This window comes from Anabrus simplex, chromosome 12 (assembly GCF_040414725.1).
Source record: "Anabrus simplex isolate iqAnaSimp1 chromosome 12, ASM4041472v1, whole genome shotgun sequence".
Classification (NCBI taxonomy): Eukaryota; Metazoa; Arthropoda; class Insecta; order Orthoptera; family Tettigoniidae; genus Anabrus; species Anabrus simplex.
Window position 1 is genome coordinate 77,200,638 of NC_090276.1, and position 21,992 is coordinate 77,222,629.

At 41.3% G+C, this 21,992-nt stretch overlaps 1 protein-coding gene across 3 annotated transcripts in view; it reads left to right on the top strand.

The window, feature by feature from the left end:
* The window catches only part of LOC136884344 (protein artemis), a 47,429-nt gene extending 35,373 nt beyond the window's left edge, over window positions 1-12,056 (top strand). For all 3 annotated transcript variants that reach the window (XM_067156455.2, XM_067156458.2, XM_067156457.2), the window contains 2 exons: window positions 153-263; window positions 8,734-12,056. In XM_067156455.2, coding sequence (XP_067012556.2) covers window positions 153-263; window positions 8,734-8,844 — 222 coding nt within the window. In that variant the 3' untranslated portion in view covers window positions 8,845-12,056. The remainder of the gene's footprint in view (window positions 1-152; window positions 264-8,733) is intronic.
* The last annotated feature ends 9,936 nt before the right edge of the window (window positions 12,057-21,992 follow it).

A 21,992-nucleotide genomic window follows, 5' to 3' on the forward strand; every position in this document is an offset into this window, starting at 1 on the left:
AGGTTCATAACTAATGGTGCAAGTAGGGCCCCCAAAAAAAAGCATTAAAATTTAAAAAAGGTGATGGTGTCTCCTCTCCCCCGCTGACTTATCATTGTGCCTGACCTATTCATATCGATATTTATTGACAGTTTACTTTCTTACTGTGGCAGGTTTCGAGGATCCTGGAAACAATTCTGGGAGAGCGGTCACCGAAGTGCAAGAAGAAACCCCTGGACCATCAAGCAGGCAGCAGTAGAGTGCTGGAGTTCAAGTATCTGAAGGTAGGTTCACTGTCAATCAAGGTGGTTTTCACACCATTACTTCTAACTGATGGTTGTTGTAGTTGACACGAAGAGGCCGGGTCGATTCGACGAGCTGTAATCCCACAATAAGGCTCGAAAACCAGAATGACTAGACTACCTAGCGGGACATGAATAACACACTTTATAAAAATGTGGAACATTCAATTTATAGATGGAACATTTGACCAGGACTGCATACTGCGTAAGTAATCCCCTGCTGTCCTGTCCCGTATGAATTAACCTGGTTCCTCCAAGGTTACGGCCCTGTTTTTCAACAACATTAGTGTTGTAACCAAGGTTGAAATTTACAAACACAACTTTTATTTGCTTCACTTTATGATATTTACACAAATAACTGAAATTTATTTTGAAGCAAAAAGGAATATTGAATCTTGAGAAAAGTCTGTCTTTATACAATATGTACAGGTTTACAGTCTTTAGATACACCTCTATCTTGAAAAGATAGTCTTTGTGAATTGACACGTTGATAGTCGAGAACTATCTGGCACACTAACATAAATGTCTTTGAGAGTCCTTGTTTGTTGAAGTGCCTGAATTCCTAAAAAGCAAGTTCAATTGATTGAAGAAATTCCACCTAGCGAAACTAAGGGAGCTTGCATAAATTAGGGAATGAAAATGGCTTGTAAAAGAATTACGGAACATAGGCAGCGGAAACAGGTAAGGGAGCGGTGACCAGAGGTGAGACCTCGTACTGCCAGAAATTCAGTCCACCTGGTCGAAGCACATTTTCAAGAGGAGTAGCCTCCGTGCTCGACGTAGGGTGTATTCTGGAGCTGGACATCGGGCAAGTGGGCGAGTGAGCAGGCAGGGAGCTCCTATTTATAGTACACTCGATGGTCAGGCACGCGCACTGAGGGCTGCGCGTCGAAGCTAGCAGAATGATACACAGGCGCGCTTGCAGCTGGCTGGTGGAGCGAGAAAGGGAGCGCCGGACATACAACACCCTCCCCTCCTAAATATGCCGGTACGGCGTGAAACGGCGGCGGCGCTGGCGGCGACTGCGATGCTGGGGCGGAGCTGCTGAAGTCTCGGTTGTATTGTCCGGAGCTGGAACTGGGCGGAGTGGCGCTGTCTCGTCCTGAAAGGAACCCATTGTTATTAAATGATCTAAAGCGCGTTCAGCAATAGATTTATCTGGTTTAGCAATAGCATCAATAGCTGGACAGGGGCGGTAGCGCAGACGTATCTGATCTTGATGGCGGCAGATACGTTTCTCCGTAGTCTGTATCTCGTATAGACGATGACCCAAAGATCTGCAGATGACTCCAGGTATCCAAAGTGGGTTGGATTTGAATGTCCTGGTGTAGACCTTGTCGTTGAGGGAGAACTTCGTTGGTGAGGTCTTATGCTGGGCCGGAAGAGGCTGTAACAGAGAAAGTAAAGTTCTGTGAGGTCGTCCATGGAGCTTCTGTGCAGGAGTGATATTATCAGCGCCGGGTAGAGTTCTGTAGTTGTTTAAGAGTTGGAGCAAGGCTTGGTCTTTAGTTAAGCCTGAAGAGACAGCTTTCTTCATACTTCTTTTAAATGTTTGTACGAAGCGTTCAGCTTCACCATTAGATTGAGGGTGAAAAGGTGGTGCTAGGATATGACGAATGCCATTATGTGTACAAAAGTTCTGAAAAGCTGTAGCTGTAAATTGAGGTCCGTTGTCCGAAATGAGTACTTGTGGTAAGCCTTCTGTAGTAAAGATTTTCTGGAGAGCACGAATGGTAGCTTCGGGGGTAGTAGTCGAATGCATATCCACGACATATGGAAAGTTTGACAGTGAATCAATGACTATTAACCACATGGAATTGAGGAAAGGACCTGCGAAATCGATGTGAACTCGTTCCCATGGAGTAGTAGCAGGAGGCAATGAAGCAAGATCAGAAGACGGGGCGTTCTGATTCGTTTGACATTGCTCACAATGACGTATTAGCTTTTCGATGGCGGCATCAATACCGGGCCAGTAGCAGTGTTGACGGGCGAGTTGCTTTGTTCTGGAGATACCCCAATGGCTTTGGTGTAATAATTCGAGAACTTGTTTCTGTAGGCTAAGTGGGATAACCACTCGGAAGATGGTGCCTGCTTCTAGTAATACAACTCCGGCACGAGTCGTGAGACGATGCTGCATACGATGATAAGGTGCCAGGTGGGCAGGAAGTGTGCTCTGAAGAGGCCAACCGTTGCGGATGTAAGTACGTACAGTAGCAAGTGTACTGTCCTTATCCGTAGCTTTAGCTATGCAGGTAGCATCAATAGGAAAACTGGATACAGTATCTTCAAGTTCTATGTCCAACTGAAGACATTCAGATTCTTGAGAATCAAAGGCAGTATCAGGACCAACGGGTAAGCGGGAGAGGGCATCAGCATTACAATGCTGGGATGTGGCTCGATATACAATCTGATAGGAATAATCAGAAAGGAACATGGACCATCTTTGAAGCTTTCTGAGGGAATTCTCTGGGATCTTATTACCAGGATGGAATAAGTGTACGAGAGGCTTATGATCGGTAATGATCAGGAAATGGTTGCCATAGAGATATTCATTGAAACGGCGAATACCAAAGATGATGGCTAAAGCTTCTTTCTCTATCTGTGAGTATCGACGTTGATGGTCATTAAGTGTTTTCGAAGCGAAGGCGATGGGGCGTTCTTGTCCATGACGATCCTTCTGGGAGAGAACGGCACCGACACCATAGTCTGAAGCGTCAGTAGCTAGCGTGATGATCTTGTCGGGCTGAAAATGAGTGAGTTGTATAGCTTGAATTAAGGCGTTGTTGATTGTTTTCCATGCCTGTTGGCATTGCGGAGTCCACTGAAACTTAACACCTTTTTTACGTAGAGCGTTTAATGGAGCTGCCACTGTAGCGAAGCGTGGAATGAACTTATTATAATAGTTCGCTTTGCCTATGAAGGACTGAAGCTGCTTGAGGTTCTGAGGTGCTGGCATGTTTACTATCGCTGAGACATTCTGTGTACTAGGACGAATTCCATTCTTATCAGTATATGTCCTAGGTAGTGAACTTGAGGCTGAAAGAAGGTACATTTAGCGAGATTCGCTCGTAGTCCATTGTCTTTCAATTTCTGGAGAAGAAGGCGGAGATTGGTTAGATGTTCCTGATGATCTTTTCCGGTAACAATAATATCATCCAGGTAGTTAGCACAACCGGGAATGGAGGCGGTGAGTTGAGCCAAATAGCGCTGAAAAATAGCCGCTGAGGATGAAACACCGAATGGGAGCCGCTGGAGCTGGAGCAGTCCGAGAGGAGTGTTGAGTGTGAGAAATTTCTTAGATTCTTCGTCTAAAAGTAGCTGGAGATATGCTTCTTTAAGATCAACTCGAGAGAAGAATTGTCCACCAGAGAGACGACGGAATAAGTCTTCTGGACGTGGAATAGGAAAGATATCTGTGTCGAGTTGTGCGTAGACTGTAGATCGAAAATCGCCACAAAGTCGAACATTACCATCAGGTTTCTTGATTATCACGAGTGGAGTAGCCCATTGACTAGAAGTAACTGGTACAACAATTCCAGTTTGTATCCATCTTTCTAATTCTTTCGTGACCTGGTCTTGAAGTGCTATGGGTACTGGACGGGCTTTGAGGAAGCGAGGCTTAGCTCCGGATTTCAGCTGTATGTGAGCTGTATAGTCTTTTGCTGTTCCGAGCTGAGAGTCGAAGACTTCAGGAAACTGCGCTAGGAGAGCGGTAACGTCAGAAGTAGGATGCAATGTAGATACGACGTTAATGTTGTCATGTATCTGGAAACCAAATAAGTTAAATAGATCCATGCCCATAATGTTTGATGCAGTGTAGTTGTTAACTACGAGAAGAGGAATGGCCTTCTGAATTCCTTTATAACTAGCCTGAAGCTTGATTTGACCTTTGATGTCAATTTTCTTCTTGTTAAATGTCACGAGCTGGATGTCAGCTGGAGAGCATGAAGGTGAACCTAAGTCGTGGTAGGTAGTCAGGTTAATAATAGAGACAGGTGATCCAGTGTCTAATTGAAAATCGACAGATCGATCAGAGAATGAGAGAGGAATGATGATTTTGTGAGAATCCTTTGTGGGAAGAATAAGATTGATCTGATCAACTTCCATGTCTTGGCGGGGCTGTATATGCTTCCGGCGTGCTGCAGTAGTCTTAGCAGGGCGGAGCGAACTTTGACAGACAGTCTTAATGTGTCCAAGTTTATTACATCGTTCACAAGTAGCTTTGAAAAAACGACAGTCACGACGTTCATGATGCTTGAAACAACCTCGGCAGGAAGGCAGGAGTTTCGAGGTGCTTTTAGAATTGGGCTTCCGTGTAGCATTACGAGAGGGAACCTGGCGAGAATGCTTGGTGGAGAGCGCCTTATCCGTACGGTGCACTGTAGTAGAGGACTTGCGGGCCTGAGGCGAGACTTGTGCAACTTCGTGTGGAGAAGCTATGGCTGCGGCAGTCTTGGTAGTAAGCTCATAAACCGTAGCAATACGTTGGACGTCTTCTAAAGAAGGGTTACTCTGCTTGACAGCGTCAAAACGTATTTTGTCTTCAGGAGTATGTAAAATTATCATGTCCCGAATGAGAGAATCAGTGTAGGATGAACCACAACCGTCCTTGGAGCAGATGAACTGGCAGGGTTTAGCTAGACCACGCAATTCAGTTATCCATTCAGTATGTGTCTGATGGGGTTGCTTTCTGCTCTGAAAAAATTTATAGCGAGCAGCCACTATGTGAGGAGCTTTGGCATAGTGTTCCGTGAGACGGGCCAAGAGCTGCGTGAAAGGTACCTCAGATAAGTGTTCTTCCGGACTTAATTTACGTAGTAATTCACACGTAGCATTGCCAACCGAACTAAGAAATAGTGCGCGGCGGCGTTGATCATCTGTGACAGAATGGCAGATGAAATGCTGTTGTAAACGGGCTAAATAAACTGACCATTCTTCCTTAGCCGGATCAAAAGCAGAGAACGGAGGAATAGCTGATGGCTGTGTAGAGACAGAAAGAGCTTGAATAGCCTGAAGTAATGCTGCCTGTTGTTGTTGCATAAACTGTTGTTGTTGCTGCTGTAAGGCTTGGAAGACCGTAGCGAGTTGTTCCGCAGTAGCCATTGCGAGATGCGTGCAAGAAAGAGTAAGGTAAGCTGTGTGTCAGAACTGGTTGGAGTGTCGTGGTTGTTTAGCACGTCGCCGTATAGTTGACAACTGGGCCTGTTGAATTGTAGTGTCGTGTGTACCTCGTCGCTATAGAGTTGGCGATTGGGGCTGATGACGTGTAGTTTGCTGCTTTTTTACCTCGTCGCTATAGAGTTGGCAACTGGAGTCGAAGAATTGTAGGTTGGTGCGTTTTTACCTCGTCGCCATAGAGTTGGCAACTGGGGTCGAAGAATTGTAGGTTGCTGCGTTTTTACCTCGTCGCCATAGAGTTGTGTTGTAACCAAGGTTGAAATTTACAAACACAACTTTTATTTGCTTCACTTTATGATATTTACACAAATAACTGAAATTTATTTTGAAGCAAAAAGGAATATTGAATCTTGAGAAAAGTCTGTCTTTATACAATATGTACAGGTTTACAGTCTTTAGATACACCTCTATCTTGAAAAGATAGTCTTTGTGAATTGACACGTTGATAGTCGAGAACTATCTGGCACACTAACATAAATGTCTTTGAGAGTCCTTGTTTGTTGAAGTGCCTGAATTCCTAAAAAGCAAGTTCAATTGATTGAAGAAATTCCACCTAGCGAAACTAAGGGAGCTTGCATAAATTACGGAATGAAAATGGCTTGTAAAAGAATTACGGAACATAGGCAGCGGAAACAGGTAAGGGAGCGGTGACCAGAGGTGAGACCTCGTACTGCCAGAAATTCAGTCCACCTGGTCGAAGCACATTTTCAAGAGGAGTAGCCTCCGTGCTCGACGTAGGGTGTATTCTGGAGCTGGACACCGGGCAAGTGGGCGAGTGAGCAGGCAGGGAGCTCCTATTTATAGTACACTCGATGGTCAGGCACGCGCACTGAGGGCTGCGCGTCGAAGCTAGCAGAATGATACACAGGCGCGCTTGCAGCTGGCTGGTGGAGCGAGAAAGGGAGCGCCGGACATACAACAATTAGTTATGACACTCCTCAAGATTTTTATCACAAAATTGCACTCACATTTGATTTTTTAAGGACAAGACGTCATACATTGTTTTTATCTATAAAGTGAACATATTTTTCTCTGTGTATATATAGCAATATCCATGTGACAATTTTTATAAGGTTTGTTATGCATGTTTCGACTGACGATGTCCCGCTAGGGATGAAACATGTATCAATTTTTATGTAGTCTATTTATAAAGACTCGTCTTGTGATGGTGGAATACGTGATTAGGATTACTAAAGTGATACTTATAACAATACGGGCTTAGCACAATGAAATTTATTTTATGTAAGAGCAGAATGACTGACATAAATAATTTGCAAATCACACTAATGAAGCTTTTTATGAATATTAGGAAAATATTAAAGTGAAATTCAAGCAACAGGCCAAGTTCTATTTTGCAAAATAACACGAGAAGTTGTTTAGGGCCGAATTCATAGCCAGCACTTATACATAAGTGGAACCCTTAACTAATAAGGTATCACTTATAGTAAGTTTTCTGGAGATGTGGCAGTGCTGTATATTATGCCCATGCTTCCTGGATCGTATAGTTCTGGCTACTGAATAGTGGGATGATCTATTGTGTTCTGTTTATCGAAGGACATCGTGCGACATTTGTTGCCATCTTTTGAGGTTAAAAGATCGTCTATATTTTATTTTTGGTTATCAGAATGGATAACAAAACAGCGAGCTGAGACGGCACCTGCAAGAACTTGTGTCGAAGTATGTGCACATAATACAGAACAAGCAGACCGACGCAGTTTCTCAGCAGAATATGAACGACTTGGGAAAAACTTGTTGTGGAGAATGCAAACTACAAAAATGCCCAGAGTCTAATTTTGTTCTTAATATAATATTTTTATAAGTACTCAAACCTGTACAAATATATTCCTCCAAATGTAAAATATCTAACCTTACAACGCTTTGAACGAATTGAGAAATATATCCACAGTCCTTACGTTGTAGTAGGCCTAATTACTTCCCCTATAAAATGTAAATAGTATGTTTTGATGTGTGATGCCATGATTTCAAAAACTTCTGATTTAATCCGACGAACGAGTGGTTGACTAACCTGATATAATTAGCACAAACCAATCTTGAAATAAATGGTGGTATTGCAACATGTTCATTTTTCTGATAAGTCAGTATTGTTCTTTACTATTAGATTGGCCTATACTCTTGATAATTTACCAACTTGTAACACGTTTCCAATTAATTAAGCAAAATAATGGTAATAATAACCTGAAATTAACAGGTGGCATGAACTTTCAAAACAATATCTTCATTAATGGTGAGACAGTGAGTCCTCTAGAGGTTATGTTCACTCTCCAACCAAAGGGACAAGAATATTCATAACTGTCACTTTACTAAAACGCAACCTTCTTTAAATTGTTGGTCACAATACATTTCAACAGGATTTTCCACCTCTTCAGTGTGCACGGAAAGCATTCTGTGAATGAAATCCAACATATTGAACAAAATCATTATCCTCCATCTTGCTGCAATGTAAGTCACTTAAGTCTGTGTATGAGGGACACTTATGTATAAGTGCTGTCTATGAATTTAGCCCTCAACTTTTGTGAAATCGTACGTAAATTAATGCAAAAAAAACATGCCTCTACCTGTATATGGCTTAAGAAGTTCTCCAAGATATTTGGCCAGATTGTATGTCTGGGAATCTATACTATTGACAACAGATCAACATATGGCAACATGGCCTGAAGAGTAGTCTACTTATTAACTTGTAATCTAGTATATAGCCTTAAAAATATGTTAGTCACATTGATTGTGTTCACATTATTAACACCACACCAATATATTTTTATTTTGTCTTGTAAATATTGGTTATTAATATTATTAAAAAAAATTAAGATGTGCTGTCCTAACATTGAGGTATGTGGTGTTTCTGTTCTTCTTTTTCAAAATGTTCATTGTTGTGCATATATTATTGTTAGTATTAGGAAATCACTTGACAACTCCTATACTGTTGGCATATTTCAAAATATGTAATTGTACAATCTATGGAAGCTAAATAAATAAATGAATGAATGAATGAATGAATGAAATAAACATTAATTTACCTGAAAATTTAAACCACAGTTTGCCTTTAAGAAGTGAATGTTGGGAGAATGGACAGAAGGAGGATACCGAAACAGGACCTGCAATATGTGAAAACATCTCTTGTCTCGTACTGAAGGCAAATACTGCTTTGTTTTTACTTCAATGGGATGGATGTTCAGTGTTAAAGTCGTTAACCAAGGTGTTGTCGGAACCATCGCCTTAGTTGACAGGTGAAAACCTATAATTTCTGTCTTTCCAGAGGAAGTCCCGGGAGTGGGGCAGGGACGCCGATGCCAGGGCAGCCATCATAAAGAAGGCATATGAAGACCTGCCGTCGCCTCCCAGACCGAAGGTGGAGTATGGAGACTGACAGCACCAGCTCGGACAAGTTTCTCATTGACATAATATTATGAGCCATATCAATTATTTATAATGAAATATTTAGTCCTTAAGCATTTTACAGCAAAATAGAAACTTTCTCCATTCCACAGCAAATAGAGGCATTTTTTAGTCTCTTGACTGCACAAACAAATGCCTCAGGGTCAAACCTATGGCTGTTGATGGAGGCTAATCAAGTGTTATATTTGTTGTTAAATTAGACATTTCAAGAGAATTTGAGTGTCGTTTGTCTGCTGGTCAGTGTCTCAATTCTGCTATAAATATTAAAAATATTTTGTTATTATTTTAGAGCACAGTTTCAAAGATTCTGTGAATCTGGTGGAATCTGGTGGCAAATATATTGTCTCCAACAGAGCACAGTTCCAAATTACACTAGATTCTGTACACAAAAATAAAAACAACTTTTAAAGTAAAACAAAAGAAATAAATCCAAATGAATTTCTATTATTATTATTATTATTATTATTATTATTATTATTATTACAGGATTATTATTGTTTGTTGGCCACATTGTTCCCCGTTCACTGTCTTTGATGGTTGTACTGTTTGGTTCTTGCGATCTGCCCAGTACTACAGTATTTCATTCATTCCCATTGTAATTTTCTCAGTTCATCTTAATTCACTGTAGCCCTTCTATGTATCATTTCTGCTGAAAATTCATGAGTCTTAAAAACTTGTGTAGAATATATCAAACTGCAGTAATTGTAAGCCCACTCCGTCGTGTAGGGTTTAGCGTGCCTGCCTTTTACCCGGAGGCCCTGGATTAGATTCTCAACCAGGTCTGGAATTTTTACCTGAATGTCAGAGCTGGTTCACTCAGTCTAGGAGGCGCTATACAACGATGAGATGGCGGCCCTATTCTAGAAAGCCAAGAGGATTAGTCATGCTGAGCAGCGGTTGCTTGATAGGCCAAGGCCTTTTGGGCTCTTGGTATTTGGTTTGGAAATAATTGTAAATTTAAAATAGATACATATCTTCATTATAGACTGTTATGCCTTTCAGCATTCAGTCTGCAAGCGTCTGTTTGTAACTAACTCTGTGGCCTTGTTTGTTTTATAGATTAGAAATTGAGTGTAGCCATCATCGTCTTGGTCTCCCTCTACTTCTCTTACCCTCCACGACAGAGACCATTATTCTTCTAGGTGACCTATCCTCCTCATTAATTGAGTTCATTCCTAACTTAGCCTTTATCTTTTCATTACGAATACCCTCTTGCCATTGTTCCCACTGTTTGTGAACCAGCAATCATTCTCGTTACTTTTATGTCTGTTACTTCTAACTTACGAATAAGATATCCTGAGTCCACCCAGCTTTCGCTCCTGGACAAAACTATCTGTTGGCTCTCCTCTTTTCCATTTTCATACCATACAAATGCTGGCTGGGACTGTACTTTAATTAAGGCCATGGTCGCTTCCTTCCTACTCCAAGCTCTATCCCATCGCCGCCATAAGACGTATCTGTATTGGTGCGAAGTAAAAAAAAAAAAAAAACACACATCCTAAATACTTGAAATTATCTAGCTGTTTGTATTCCGTACCTGACATTCAGTTCTCTGTCTACCGGCATAATTTTAGTCTTGGAAAGGCTAATTTTTATATCATATTCATTGCACCTATTTTGAAGTTCCAAGATATTAGACTGCAGGCTTTCAGCACAATCATCAGCATAGGCCACCCCAACTAAGGGTACGTTTATGCTGCAGCTTCGCTGCTGGCTCATGGATGCTCGCCCTAGCACCCCGCTGCTGACTATAGCCTGGCTGCTCGCCATGGAGCTTTTACCCTGCAGCAGCCCCGCGCACACGCTGCTGGCAGCTCTCAGCTGTAGTCGAAAATTCAAAACAGAGGAACTGATAGTTAAGGCGGTTTCTATTTTGCATAATTTGATTATAGATATAGAGGGCATGAACACTTAGACTACGAAGACGTACTTCCAAGAGCTACCCCATCGAGGAGAAACAACACAGCTCCAGCTGAAGCTTCTGAAGTGCAGAATAAATTCAGATATTTTTTTAAAGAGTGAGTCGCAGTTCTGTTGGCGAGTGTATCTTACAATAATTTGGTGTACTGAATGTGAAATAAAAAGTGTAAAATACTTCGTCTGGCTTTTTTAATGCATTTCTACTGCGGGAGTTGATTGAAGAATGAAGCTACAAATGCTTCATTTCGTAATTTAATAGTGTACTTTTGAATAACGTAAAATAAGGGGTTATGGAGTATCTCATTTTGACTTTAGTTAGGTCTCCTTAACAAAATGTGTTTCCATGAAAAACGAGGTACTTTATATAAATCCCCTCCTTGTAATGATAGAGGTCCCCAAAATGGCAAGATGGTGGTGGTGGTGATTATTGTTTTAAGAGGAAGTAAAAAATGGCAAGAATAAAAGAACAAAGTTGACGTAATCATTCCTCATATTTTGCCACGTCATTCCATAGTTTGATGATGATGATGCTTGTTGTTTAAAGTGGGCTAACATGTAGGTCATCGGCCCCTAGTCCGACTCGGCTGAACGGTCAGCGTACTGGCCTTCGGTTCAGAGGGTCCCGGGTTCGATTCGGCCGGGTCTAGAATTTTAACCTTATTGGTTAATTCCAATGGCACGGGGGCTGGATGTATGTGTTGTCTTCATCATCATTTCATCCTCATCACGACGCGCAGGTCGTCTACGGGAGTCAAATAGAAAGATCTGCATCTGGCGAGCCAAATCTGTCCTGGGATATCCCGGCACTAAAAGCCATACGACATTTCACTTCATCGGCCCCTAATGGTACGAGATGAGACTAAATGGATTAAAAGTTATAATTAACTCATTGACGTGGATTAAAAAAATGATAATGATGAGGAAAATTATTATGAATTTAAAATAAGTAGTGGATCTAATTCGCAATGCCTTATTTTCTTCTAAAGTTAAAAAGAGTAAAACGTAATAAAATTGAATAAGGCACTGACATAGAAGTAAAATAATATATTTAATTCCAATTAAAAATACACAAAGATAAACACATAGTCAATAGAAAATATAGGTTTTTTGCTATTTGTTTTATGTCGCACCGACACAGATAGGTCTTATGGCGACGATGGGATAGGAGAGGCCTCTGAATAGGAAGAAAGCGGCCATGGTCTTAATTAAGGTACAGCCCCAGCATTTTCCTCGTGTGAAAATGGGAAACCACAGAAAACCATCTTCAGGGCCGCCGACAGTGTGGTTCGAACCCACTGTCTCCAGGATGCACGCTCACAGGTGCACGGCCAACTCGCCCTGTAGAGTAAAATACTAGTTAACAATAAACCAATTAAAACACAAATTGAAACTTTACTTTTAAACACGATAAAACAAGCCACTCTCCCTCATAAAACGTAGGAAAAGGTCTACTGGCCGCTCGTCATCTCGTCACTCCTTTTATCTCATATGAAACTCTTGTGATGATCCTCATGCCGCTTATTCCAAATCACATTGCGTTCGAAGACAGGTTCAGATAGCAAAGTGATCACTGAATGTGTGTATAGAGTGCGAAGAGAGGAAGAGTGGGAGAGCTAGTGACCTTGAAAGAACCAATCACAGTCCAAGTTACAGGATCGCCGGCGATGGGCCAGGCTCGAAAATCAAACGTGTTTGAGACCATAGATGTGGCAAGGATAGCAGCCAGCAACGCAGCTATGAGCCGGGCTCCAGAGTAAAAGCACTGATTGAGATACTTTGCTTTGTTTCATCATCGCCTAACATCGAGCAGCGAGGCTTGGCGATGTGCCAGCAGTCAGGCTGCAGCATAAACGTACCCTAACTCTCAGAACCATGTACTCAGTCCTTCGGCTCTTACCCATGGTTAGAGGCACTTTTTTGCAAAACTCAGAATTACTAAAGGTTATGAATTTGGCTTGAAACACAAAACTATTTACTTGTAAGTAAAATCGCAAAATAATGGACAACATTATGTGGATTACCTTTTTTATCTAAGAAGCATAGTCTCTCTTTCTTAGCATTAATCCCGACTTGCAGGGTCTGCTGCTTTGCTACATCTCCTCCATTTCTGTCTGTCGTTGACATCTTCTGGTGTTAAGCCAACACTGTGCATGTCTGCCCTGATGTTATCAGTCCATCTCTTTGCCGGTCTTCCTCGTGGTCTTGTTCCCTCTGGGTTGATGTGGAGCGCTGTTTTGGCAACTGAGTCGTCCTGTTTTCTCATGACGTGGCCGTACCAGCGGAGACGGGCTTCCCTCACTTTGTCTATGATGGGCGCGACACCAAACCTTTGCCGGACGTCCGTGTTCCTTATGTGGTCACATCGGGTCAGCCCCATGGACCATCGAAGCATCTTCATCTCCATGGTTGTCAACATTTGCTCCTGTTGTTTCGTCATGGGGCGACATTCAGTCCCATAGATCGCTGCTGGCCGTACCACACTCTTATAAACTTTTGCCTTTAGATATTGAGGCATCTTTTTTTCACAGAGGACTCCAGTGACCTGTCTCCACTTGAGCCAAGCTGCATTTACCCTCATCCGAGTATCAGGAGTGGTGTCACAGTTTGAGGTGACGACGGATCCTAAGTACTTAAATTGCATGGTCTTCTGCAGGTCTTCTTCACTGATACTTATGGTACCTCTGGTTTGGGGGCCACATTCCAGGTATTCTGTCTTCTGGATATTTGAGGTGCAGTCCATTTTCAGCCAGTCTGTCCTTCCACGTTTGAACCTGATGCTGGAGTTCAGGACGGGTTTCTTGTGCAAGTACCACATCATCGGCATAAAGAAGGGTCCAGGGATGTGAAGTCTGTATGTCAGCTGTTGCCGTATCCATGCAGAGGATGAATAGCAATGGTGAAAGGGCAGAACCTTGATGAACACCCACAGTGATATCGAAAGGCGGAGAGATTCCAGCAGGACTTCGGACAACACTAGTGGAATTGCGATACAGAAGTTGCACCCAGCTTACATACTCTTCAGGGACGCCATGACAGCGAAGAGCTCGCCAAATAAGTTCGTGTGGGATAAGGTCAAAAGCCTTTTCTAGGTCTAGAAATGCCATGTGTACACTCTTCTGTCTCTCTCTGTGCTTTTCCATCAAGAGGCGTGTGGCATGGATTGCATCGATGGTACTGCATCCCTTAACAAATCCACACTGGTTTGGTGTTACAGAGACAATACATCTGAGTCTGCTGTCAAGTACACGTTCAAAGATCTTGAAAGTATGACAGAGGAGTCGTATAGGGCGATAGGTCGAGCAATCACTCACATCTCCTTTTCCCTTCCAGATTGGAACTGTTGTGCTAGTTGTCCACGTGTGTGGAAGCTGTTTCTCGGCGATGATTTGGTTGAAGAGTGAGACAAGGAACTCTGAAGCAGGCTTTCCGAGCATTTTCCAGATTTCCGCTGGTAAGTCATCTGGACCAGTTGCTTTTCCATTTTTCATTTTGCCAATGGCAAGCATTACTTCCTCGGATGTAATTGAGGGAACAGGGCCTACGATAGGATCAGGACTAGAAATTGGTGGATGCGTAAATTCTTTGTTGCTGATGTTATTAAAGTAATCTGCCCAACGCTGGAGAATGGATTGTTGATCTCGTAGCAGTTTGGCGTCGGCTCCCTTGATGTGCATTACGTGTCCAATGTCCTGAGTTGAACGGTGACGGGACTTAGCAAGACGATATATATTGTTTTCTCCTGATGGTGTGTCAAGCTGGTCGTATAGTGACTGGTAATAATGGTCCTTTGCTGCAGCTACAGCTCTTTTTGCTGCAGATTTCAGGTCGCGATATTGCTGAAGATCAGTATCAAGACGTGAGTTCCACCAAGTCTTGTAGGCTATCTTTTTCTCCTTGATTGCTTGCTTGACTTCGTCTGTCCACCACCAGGTTTGTTTATCAATATATTTTCGTCCGGGTATGGTTTTTCCCAACGTTTTTGTCGCCGCCTGATGTATTTGTTCCACAGCATCTTTCCACATGTCTTGAACCGATTGATCGGACTTCACGGAGAAGTTTGCCAAGGCTATCATCAACTCGTTTCGTTGGGCATTCATCCGCCACCACTTAATTCGGAAGCATAGTGATAGGTGATTAATGAAGTCTCTCGTCCAACAAAGTAAATTCCCATCGTACGAGAACTTTCAACATGACACTAATCACACTATCATGAACCACAGACAGTGTTTAGGGATCTAGTTCGTAGTTCATGTAGAACAGGTAAAGATATTGAGTTCATGTAGAACAGGTAAAGATATTGATGTGATTTGCCTTTCTTCATTCCGTGAAAGTCAGAATATGAGCATTTTGTAGAAATTGCAGTGAAGGCTTTATGGATCCTAGTCAGTTACGTCGATAGTCAGAGGTCATTAGCTTTCTCATCTGACATGAGAACAGCTCTGACTCCCAGTAATATGGAATTCGTGCTATCTCTGTCTTTTTTAGACTGATGTGTGGGTAGGCTAGACCCTACTTGTTAAAGTGGCAGGATTTTTTTTTTTTTTTCCTCCCGAAGATCCAGGCTTTGGTACACATAATATGTGTTTTCTTCAAAAGCATAAGTCTCATGATCCTTGTACATATGTAAAAATGAAATATCATGTTTTAGCCTGCTGCAAATGTGGTGTCAACTGCATTTTGGTCTAGCTTTTATTGCTGAAATGTGGAAATAATTAGGTAAATCTGAGATTGCAGGAGATCTGGAGAAATTGCTGAATGGTATGGACAGAGTCTTGGGTAGGGAGTACAAGTCCAAAACAAAAGTAATGGTGTGCAGTCGAACGAAGGCAGGTGATGCAGGAAACATTAGATTGGGAAATAAAGTCTTAAAGGAAGTTTTTCCTTCATACAACAGGTGCAGCTTGCCATTCAGTCTCACTTCTTCATCCTTTTCCTGTTGTGTGTATTCCGCACTTTTCCAACAAGTTGTCTTACTATGTTTGTCCGGAACTTCAGATGAGTCATTCCATTGTTACCTTCTTTGAAGAGTAGCAATGCATTCACTATTGTGATCTCCAGAAGCCAGAAGAACATTTTTCTCCACCACTTCACTGACTTGCATGTGAATGGGTATGAGTTAGCATAGTGCTCAGAAAGATCAACACCCCCCATGTATTGATTATAAGCACATATGGCAGTAGGTTTCTCTACAATTTCCTCGGCACCTTGACGTCTTATTCTTTGCACAGGCTGAATGGAATTGTCATAGAAAGTGGACAGCATAGCAATAATCCACTTGTCGTTCCAAACCAAGCATGAAGTGTTATCTGTTCGGAGTGCAATAGTGTCACGTTTCATTCTCTTAGTTGTGGCTTTTCTCACTTGTAACGGCAGACCTCTCCTATTTACAATTACAGTGCCTGTAATATGGACCTTTTAGTTTCATTAGCTCAGATGCAAGGTCATAACTAGTACAGAACGAGTCCGTAAAGACGTGAAACCCAGTTTCGTTGGTGGCTTGCAAAACTTTTGTAACCAAACAAATAACTATCCTGCAAGTGAAGGGTAAATTGGGCCTAACAAGTGATTGTGTGGTTATTTGCACATACGTATCCAGTACTCGAATCTGACAGTACATAAATACGGAGTCCCCACTTTATTGGTTTCTGCTTATTGTAACATTTGAACACGACACGACCCTTGAAGCCTACAGTGCTTTCATCAACATCCCCATGATGATAATTACACCAATAAATGCATTCAGCTCTTCTAAAGTCACAGCTCTCCAAGAAAAAAAGATTGATTTCTTCTGAAGTGGAGTATTTTGCTGTATTTTCATTTCAGCAAATTTCTTTGTCTCATGGACAATAGAGGTTAGCAACTGATCGGTAAAAAATAGCTGCCAGTACTCTAATTGTATTTTAGGTCTATTCCCACAACTTATGAACCCACTGACTAACCTGCAAGGAAATTTGGACAATCCTGCATCACCCATTCTCCACGATCTCCAAGATATGTTTGATGTCAGCACTATATGACTGGGACAAGTCATAATATTATCTCCTCCTCCATGATTTCTTGCGACGCTGATAACAATATCGTCACTTGAATCACTCACGGATATATCACTTTCATCGTCAGATTCAAAACTTTGATCACTTTTATGGTCACTATAATTAAATCAGACGAAATAGACACAAGAATCTCTGCATTGATCAGACTGTGCGCCGCCATTTTGCTTCACCGCGACTGCTTTCCTTGTAAAGGAAATGTAGCAATTTTCCCGAGCAAAGAGGAGCGAGTGGAAAGGTTTAAATATATCTGTTCATATATTCTTTCGATTTCTTCATCATCAACTGAACTAGTAGGCCTACTACGATCAGCACAGTGAAAGGATTATTGTTGTCAAGATAGACAATAGTGTTATGCTGGTCGTAGTAGCTTTCCCACTGCCCTATTTTCTTGTTACTAAACCAACTCGTGCATTCCCCCCCCCCCATTTGATTTTGTGTTGATAATTCTCTAGTCGCCTGGCCAAAAATCCTGCTCTCCCTGCCAACGTACTTTACTTATACCAACTACATCTAACTTTAGTCTGTCCATTTCCCTTTTCAGATTCTCTAACCAACCACAACGATTTAAAGTTCTAACATTCTAAAAGCCATACAAGAAATAAAATAAATCCTGCCACGATGTCTGTCCAGGGCAGATACTTGAGTGGCTTGTTGGGATCTTAAATTGGTCTCTTGAATCCTGTTTCTGATTATTTGGTCATTACCTGGTACCTGTAGTGTTCGTGCTGCAGTTTGGTAGTTATCTAGACCTTGTAGATGAACAATATGAATGTGCCCTGCAAACGTCTCCACAGATACCAAATCATAATCTGAGCAGCCCATATCATTCTGGTGAGTAGTCTTCTTGAAGCAGTGTTAGTGCACAAGTGGCTTTGTTTCCCCCCATTTCCTACCTCGGTCTGCACGACCAGCTAGAACTTCTAGACAGTACACTCCCCTCAGAGCTTTGTTCACACACTTTGAATTGAGCCAGCTGTACCTTTCAGATGACAGTGGAGCCCTCTGTTATGTTTTTGCTGTAATAGTACAATTCCCATAGGGTGGTGGTGGTGGTGGTGATTGGTCCTGGCAAAGGAAGAAGTCCAATCCCTATCCCACTACATATTCGTATAAGGTACGGTAGTCAGGAACATCTTAAAGATGTGACCAAATGTTCTATTTAGCAGCGCATATTAAAAAGAAAGATGTGTTTTGTTTACAAATCTGGGCACTAATGTTATGTTTGTAGCTCTTTTTCTAATTTTTACTTTTATACCTGGTTTCATCATAATTGATATCTGAAGGAAATGTTTGATGGTAGTATATTTTTATATATAAGCCATTTTCTTTAGCACAAGTAATTGACTTTTTAAAATGATTGCTAGTGCTAAAATTAAAAAATATTTTATTAAAGGCAATGATTAAGGAAAGAAATAAATGTGATAATATTAGTTTTTGCCATGTAAAAAAAACCTGATTAGATTTCTTTTAAAGACTTGAAGCAAAGTTTTCTGCTAGACTAAAGAATTTCCCCTTGTTTTCATGACAGTGCAAAAGTGATATTATCACGTCTATAATTATGTGCTGTGAAAGCAAGAATTTCAATTTAAGAAAAAATGTTTCTTAAAGGAATGTCTTTGAGTTTCTAAGAGTATGTTATTGATATTTGAGGGCAAGTCAATAAGTGTCTGCAATTTTGCTCTAATTGTCTTTAGGTTGCCTCTATGGCGTTGCGTACACCCTCAGGCCACAAAAAACCGATTACAGAATGCCGTTCTTTCTTGGTGCAAACAGATAGTGGCACGGCCATCTTTACATGGCAACAGCCCAAGCTGTACTGATCTGATAACGCTGAAACCTACCACACATGTAGACAATGGTGTCATCTAGCAGCTGGCTAGGACACAAAGCCGTAGAGCCAACCTGAAGACAATTAGAGCAAAATTGCAGATACTTACTGAATTGCCCTCGAATATCAATACCATACTCTAGATGTAAATATTCAATGAACTGATGTATTTATAGTGCAGACACTCCTTAGCTGGAAAATGTTAATTACTAGGCCTTTCACAACATTTCTTGAAAAGTATTGAATATGTTAAGCTGGCATTTGTATTTGCTGAGCTGGTAAGTGATTGAACAGAACTGTGTCAGGGTCAGTTATAATGTAAAATACTTGTCAAAATATACACATCGTCAAGAGTTATTGTACGCTCTCTGCTAGAGTTCCAGCAGCACATAACTCTTTGCACAACACTCAGTATTGGAGATTTTGGCTTTTTGAAGTGATTTATTGTCTAACAAGGAAACCCTTCCAACTATAAGTCTCCGATCTGATTAAAATTTGGTACGACGACTTCAGTAGCAAATCTTTATTCAGCTTAAGAGTTTTGACTGTATCATTGTATTCCTACCAAAGATGGAAATAAAATTTTATACCTTGTTAAAAATAATGACTTCTCTCTAGAGTAAGAAACTACAATCAGTTCAATATAATTCATGTTCAAGGTAAACAGATTGTGAAGAGAGGAACCAGGACAAGCAAATGTGAACATTGAGGTGAGTTACAGAACTTACAATTGCTCAGAGAAAATAATATGCACATGGTATTGTCAAGGTTCATCGCATATCGTCGCTCCTGTGCCAAAACCACGAATGTGCAATGCTCTTCTTATCCATTATTTCCTTTAAGACTGGTCACGCCTGCTAGCCAAATATTGATATGCAGTCAATCAGAACAATTTTCGTTGTTCATTTTCCTATGCGTATATGTAAAGAGAAATGAACATTACTGTACCGTACAGTAGGAACATATGTACTCGCTCCTAGAGTGTGATGCATTTAATGTTCATTTTCCTTTACACACGCCCATAGGGAAGTGAACTCAATGAAAATTGTTCTGACTGTCCAGTCTTAAGGGAAATAATGGAGAGGAAGAACACTGTCACATTCACGGTTTCGGCATAGGAGAGACGATAAGGTAGCAGGTAGGGACCCTTTTCGGAGGCAGTTCTACCCAGGGAGTGGCGCCCCTGCCTGTGTGAGTTCCAGAGCACACTGACCCGGTGTGTAACATCTGGTAAGGGTCCCAGCTCAGGGTTACGAGTGAAGACCTCAACGACTTCTACAGCGGAGAAGGTGGACTTCGGTATGGTGGAGATGGCGGAAGAGGCAGCCCTGTATTCAGGGATTAATATGAGTACAACCTGCTGCCTTGTAGGTTGAGGTGACTGGACACCAAAGGCTAAGGGAGAAAACCCTGAAAGAAAATCTACGTCTGTGTTAGGCTCAGCAGGTCAACAGAGGGATTACTGAAGAAGTTGCTTTCAAGAATAATACAAGCCTCGGATGTAGGAATTCACGACGACGACATCAGTTTTGTGGGAATGACGGTTTACAGCTCGATGTTACACCAGCTACCCAAACCAAATGAAGACAAAGTATCAGATCCTGACATTGACAAACAAAACTGAAGAGTTGGTCGACCTCATGGAAAGGAGGAAAATGCTGATCATGGGCCTGAGTGAAACAAAGTGGAAGAAAAGTGGGAAAATTAATATCAGATTGGACTATAGCCTCCACGAGTCTGGAAATGAAGTAGAGTCTAAGAATGGAGTAGGATTATTAATACATAAAGACATAGATGCTGGTAGTGAAGTTGAGTTTGTTAGTGAAAGGATAATTAAATTATCTGTAAACTTAGGAGGGAAAAAGTACAATGTGATCCAAGTCTATGCTCCACAGGTAGGATGCTCAAAAGAGGAAAAGGCGCAACTTCCTTAATAACTTGGAAGAACACACTGAGTATGACAGTCTAATTGTAATGGGTGATTTTAATTCACAAGTTGGCTCACAACGAACAGGATATGAATCCATACTGGGCCCTCATGGAATGGGAAACAGAATGAAGAGGGAGAATATATGCTAGATCTATGCATAAGAAACAACCTGATAGTCAGTAACACTTGGTTCAAGAAAAGGGACTCCCATAAAATCACAAGATATAGCTGGGATGATAGAATAGGTACAGTAATAGATTATATTCTGATAGATCAAAATGTATGGAAAAATGTGAATGATGTCAAGGTCATACCAAGTGAAGACCTGGGTGGAGTCTATAGACTGTCGGTTGCAGTTATTGCAGAGGAAAGACCTCCCAAAGTCTGTAACAAAAGAGTCCCAAAAATAAAAACTTGGCGACTAACCGAGCCAAGTGTAAAAGAAGAATTCAGGGAAGGTGTCCGCAGGTTGTTGCCGAGAGAAGAACTGAAATTGGTAGATGAAGAATGGGATACTCTAAAGAAGGTTGTGGTTGGTACAGCAGAAAACGTATGTGGACGACAGAGTCAAATAAGAAAACCTAAAGAAACTGCCTGGTGGAATGATGATATTAAAATGGCTATCAACGACAGAAACCGTGCAAGAAGATCCTTATATCAAGCAAGAACACAGGGAGATCAACATGAAACAGAGGAGAAGCCGTCACTTTACAGAAAGAAAAAATTACAGGTCAAGCAGTTGGTTGTAGCTGAAAAGCAGAAATGCAAGGAAGATCTGGCTACCAAAATAATGCAGGATGGAAATAAAAAATAATAAAATAAGAATAGAAGAACTCAAAATGGATCTATCCAATCTGTAGAACTTCTTAATGGTGAGGTGACTAGGGATAAGACCAAAATATTACAGGAGTTCCAAAGGCACTTCGAAACTTTGCTGAGCTGTTATGAAAATATCACTCCATTAGACGACAAACCTTATGATTTTGCCAGCACAAATACCACTAGTCTGACATGGTTGGAAGTAGAGACAGCAATATCTAAGCTGAAAAACAACACATCAACTGGATCAGATGAATTAAGTGTTGAGATGATCAAAGCACTAGGAGAGGTTGGACAACAGCGGATGTACAGGGTACTAAATAGAATCTGGAAAGCGAATGTAATACCCAATGACTAGAAGCAAGGAGTCATCATCCCATTGTTGAAAAAAGGTGATAAAAATAAATGTACCGACTACAGAGGTATAACTCTGCTGTCACATGGCCTCAAAATCTATGAATTCATCCTTGAGAGCAGGATTAGAAAATATGTTGAACCTACACTTGAGGAGAAACAACATAGATTTAGACCTCATAGATCAACTATAGACCTCATTTTTGCCATCAGAA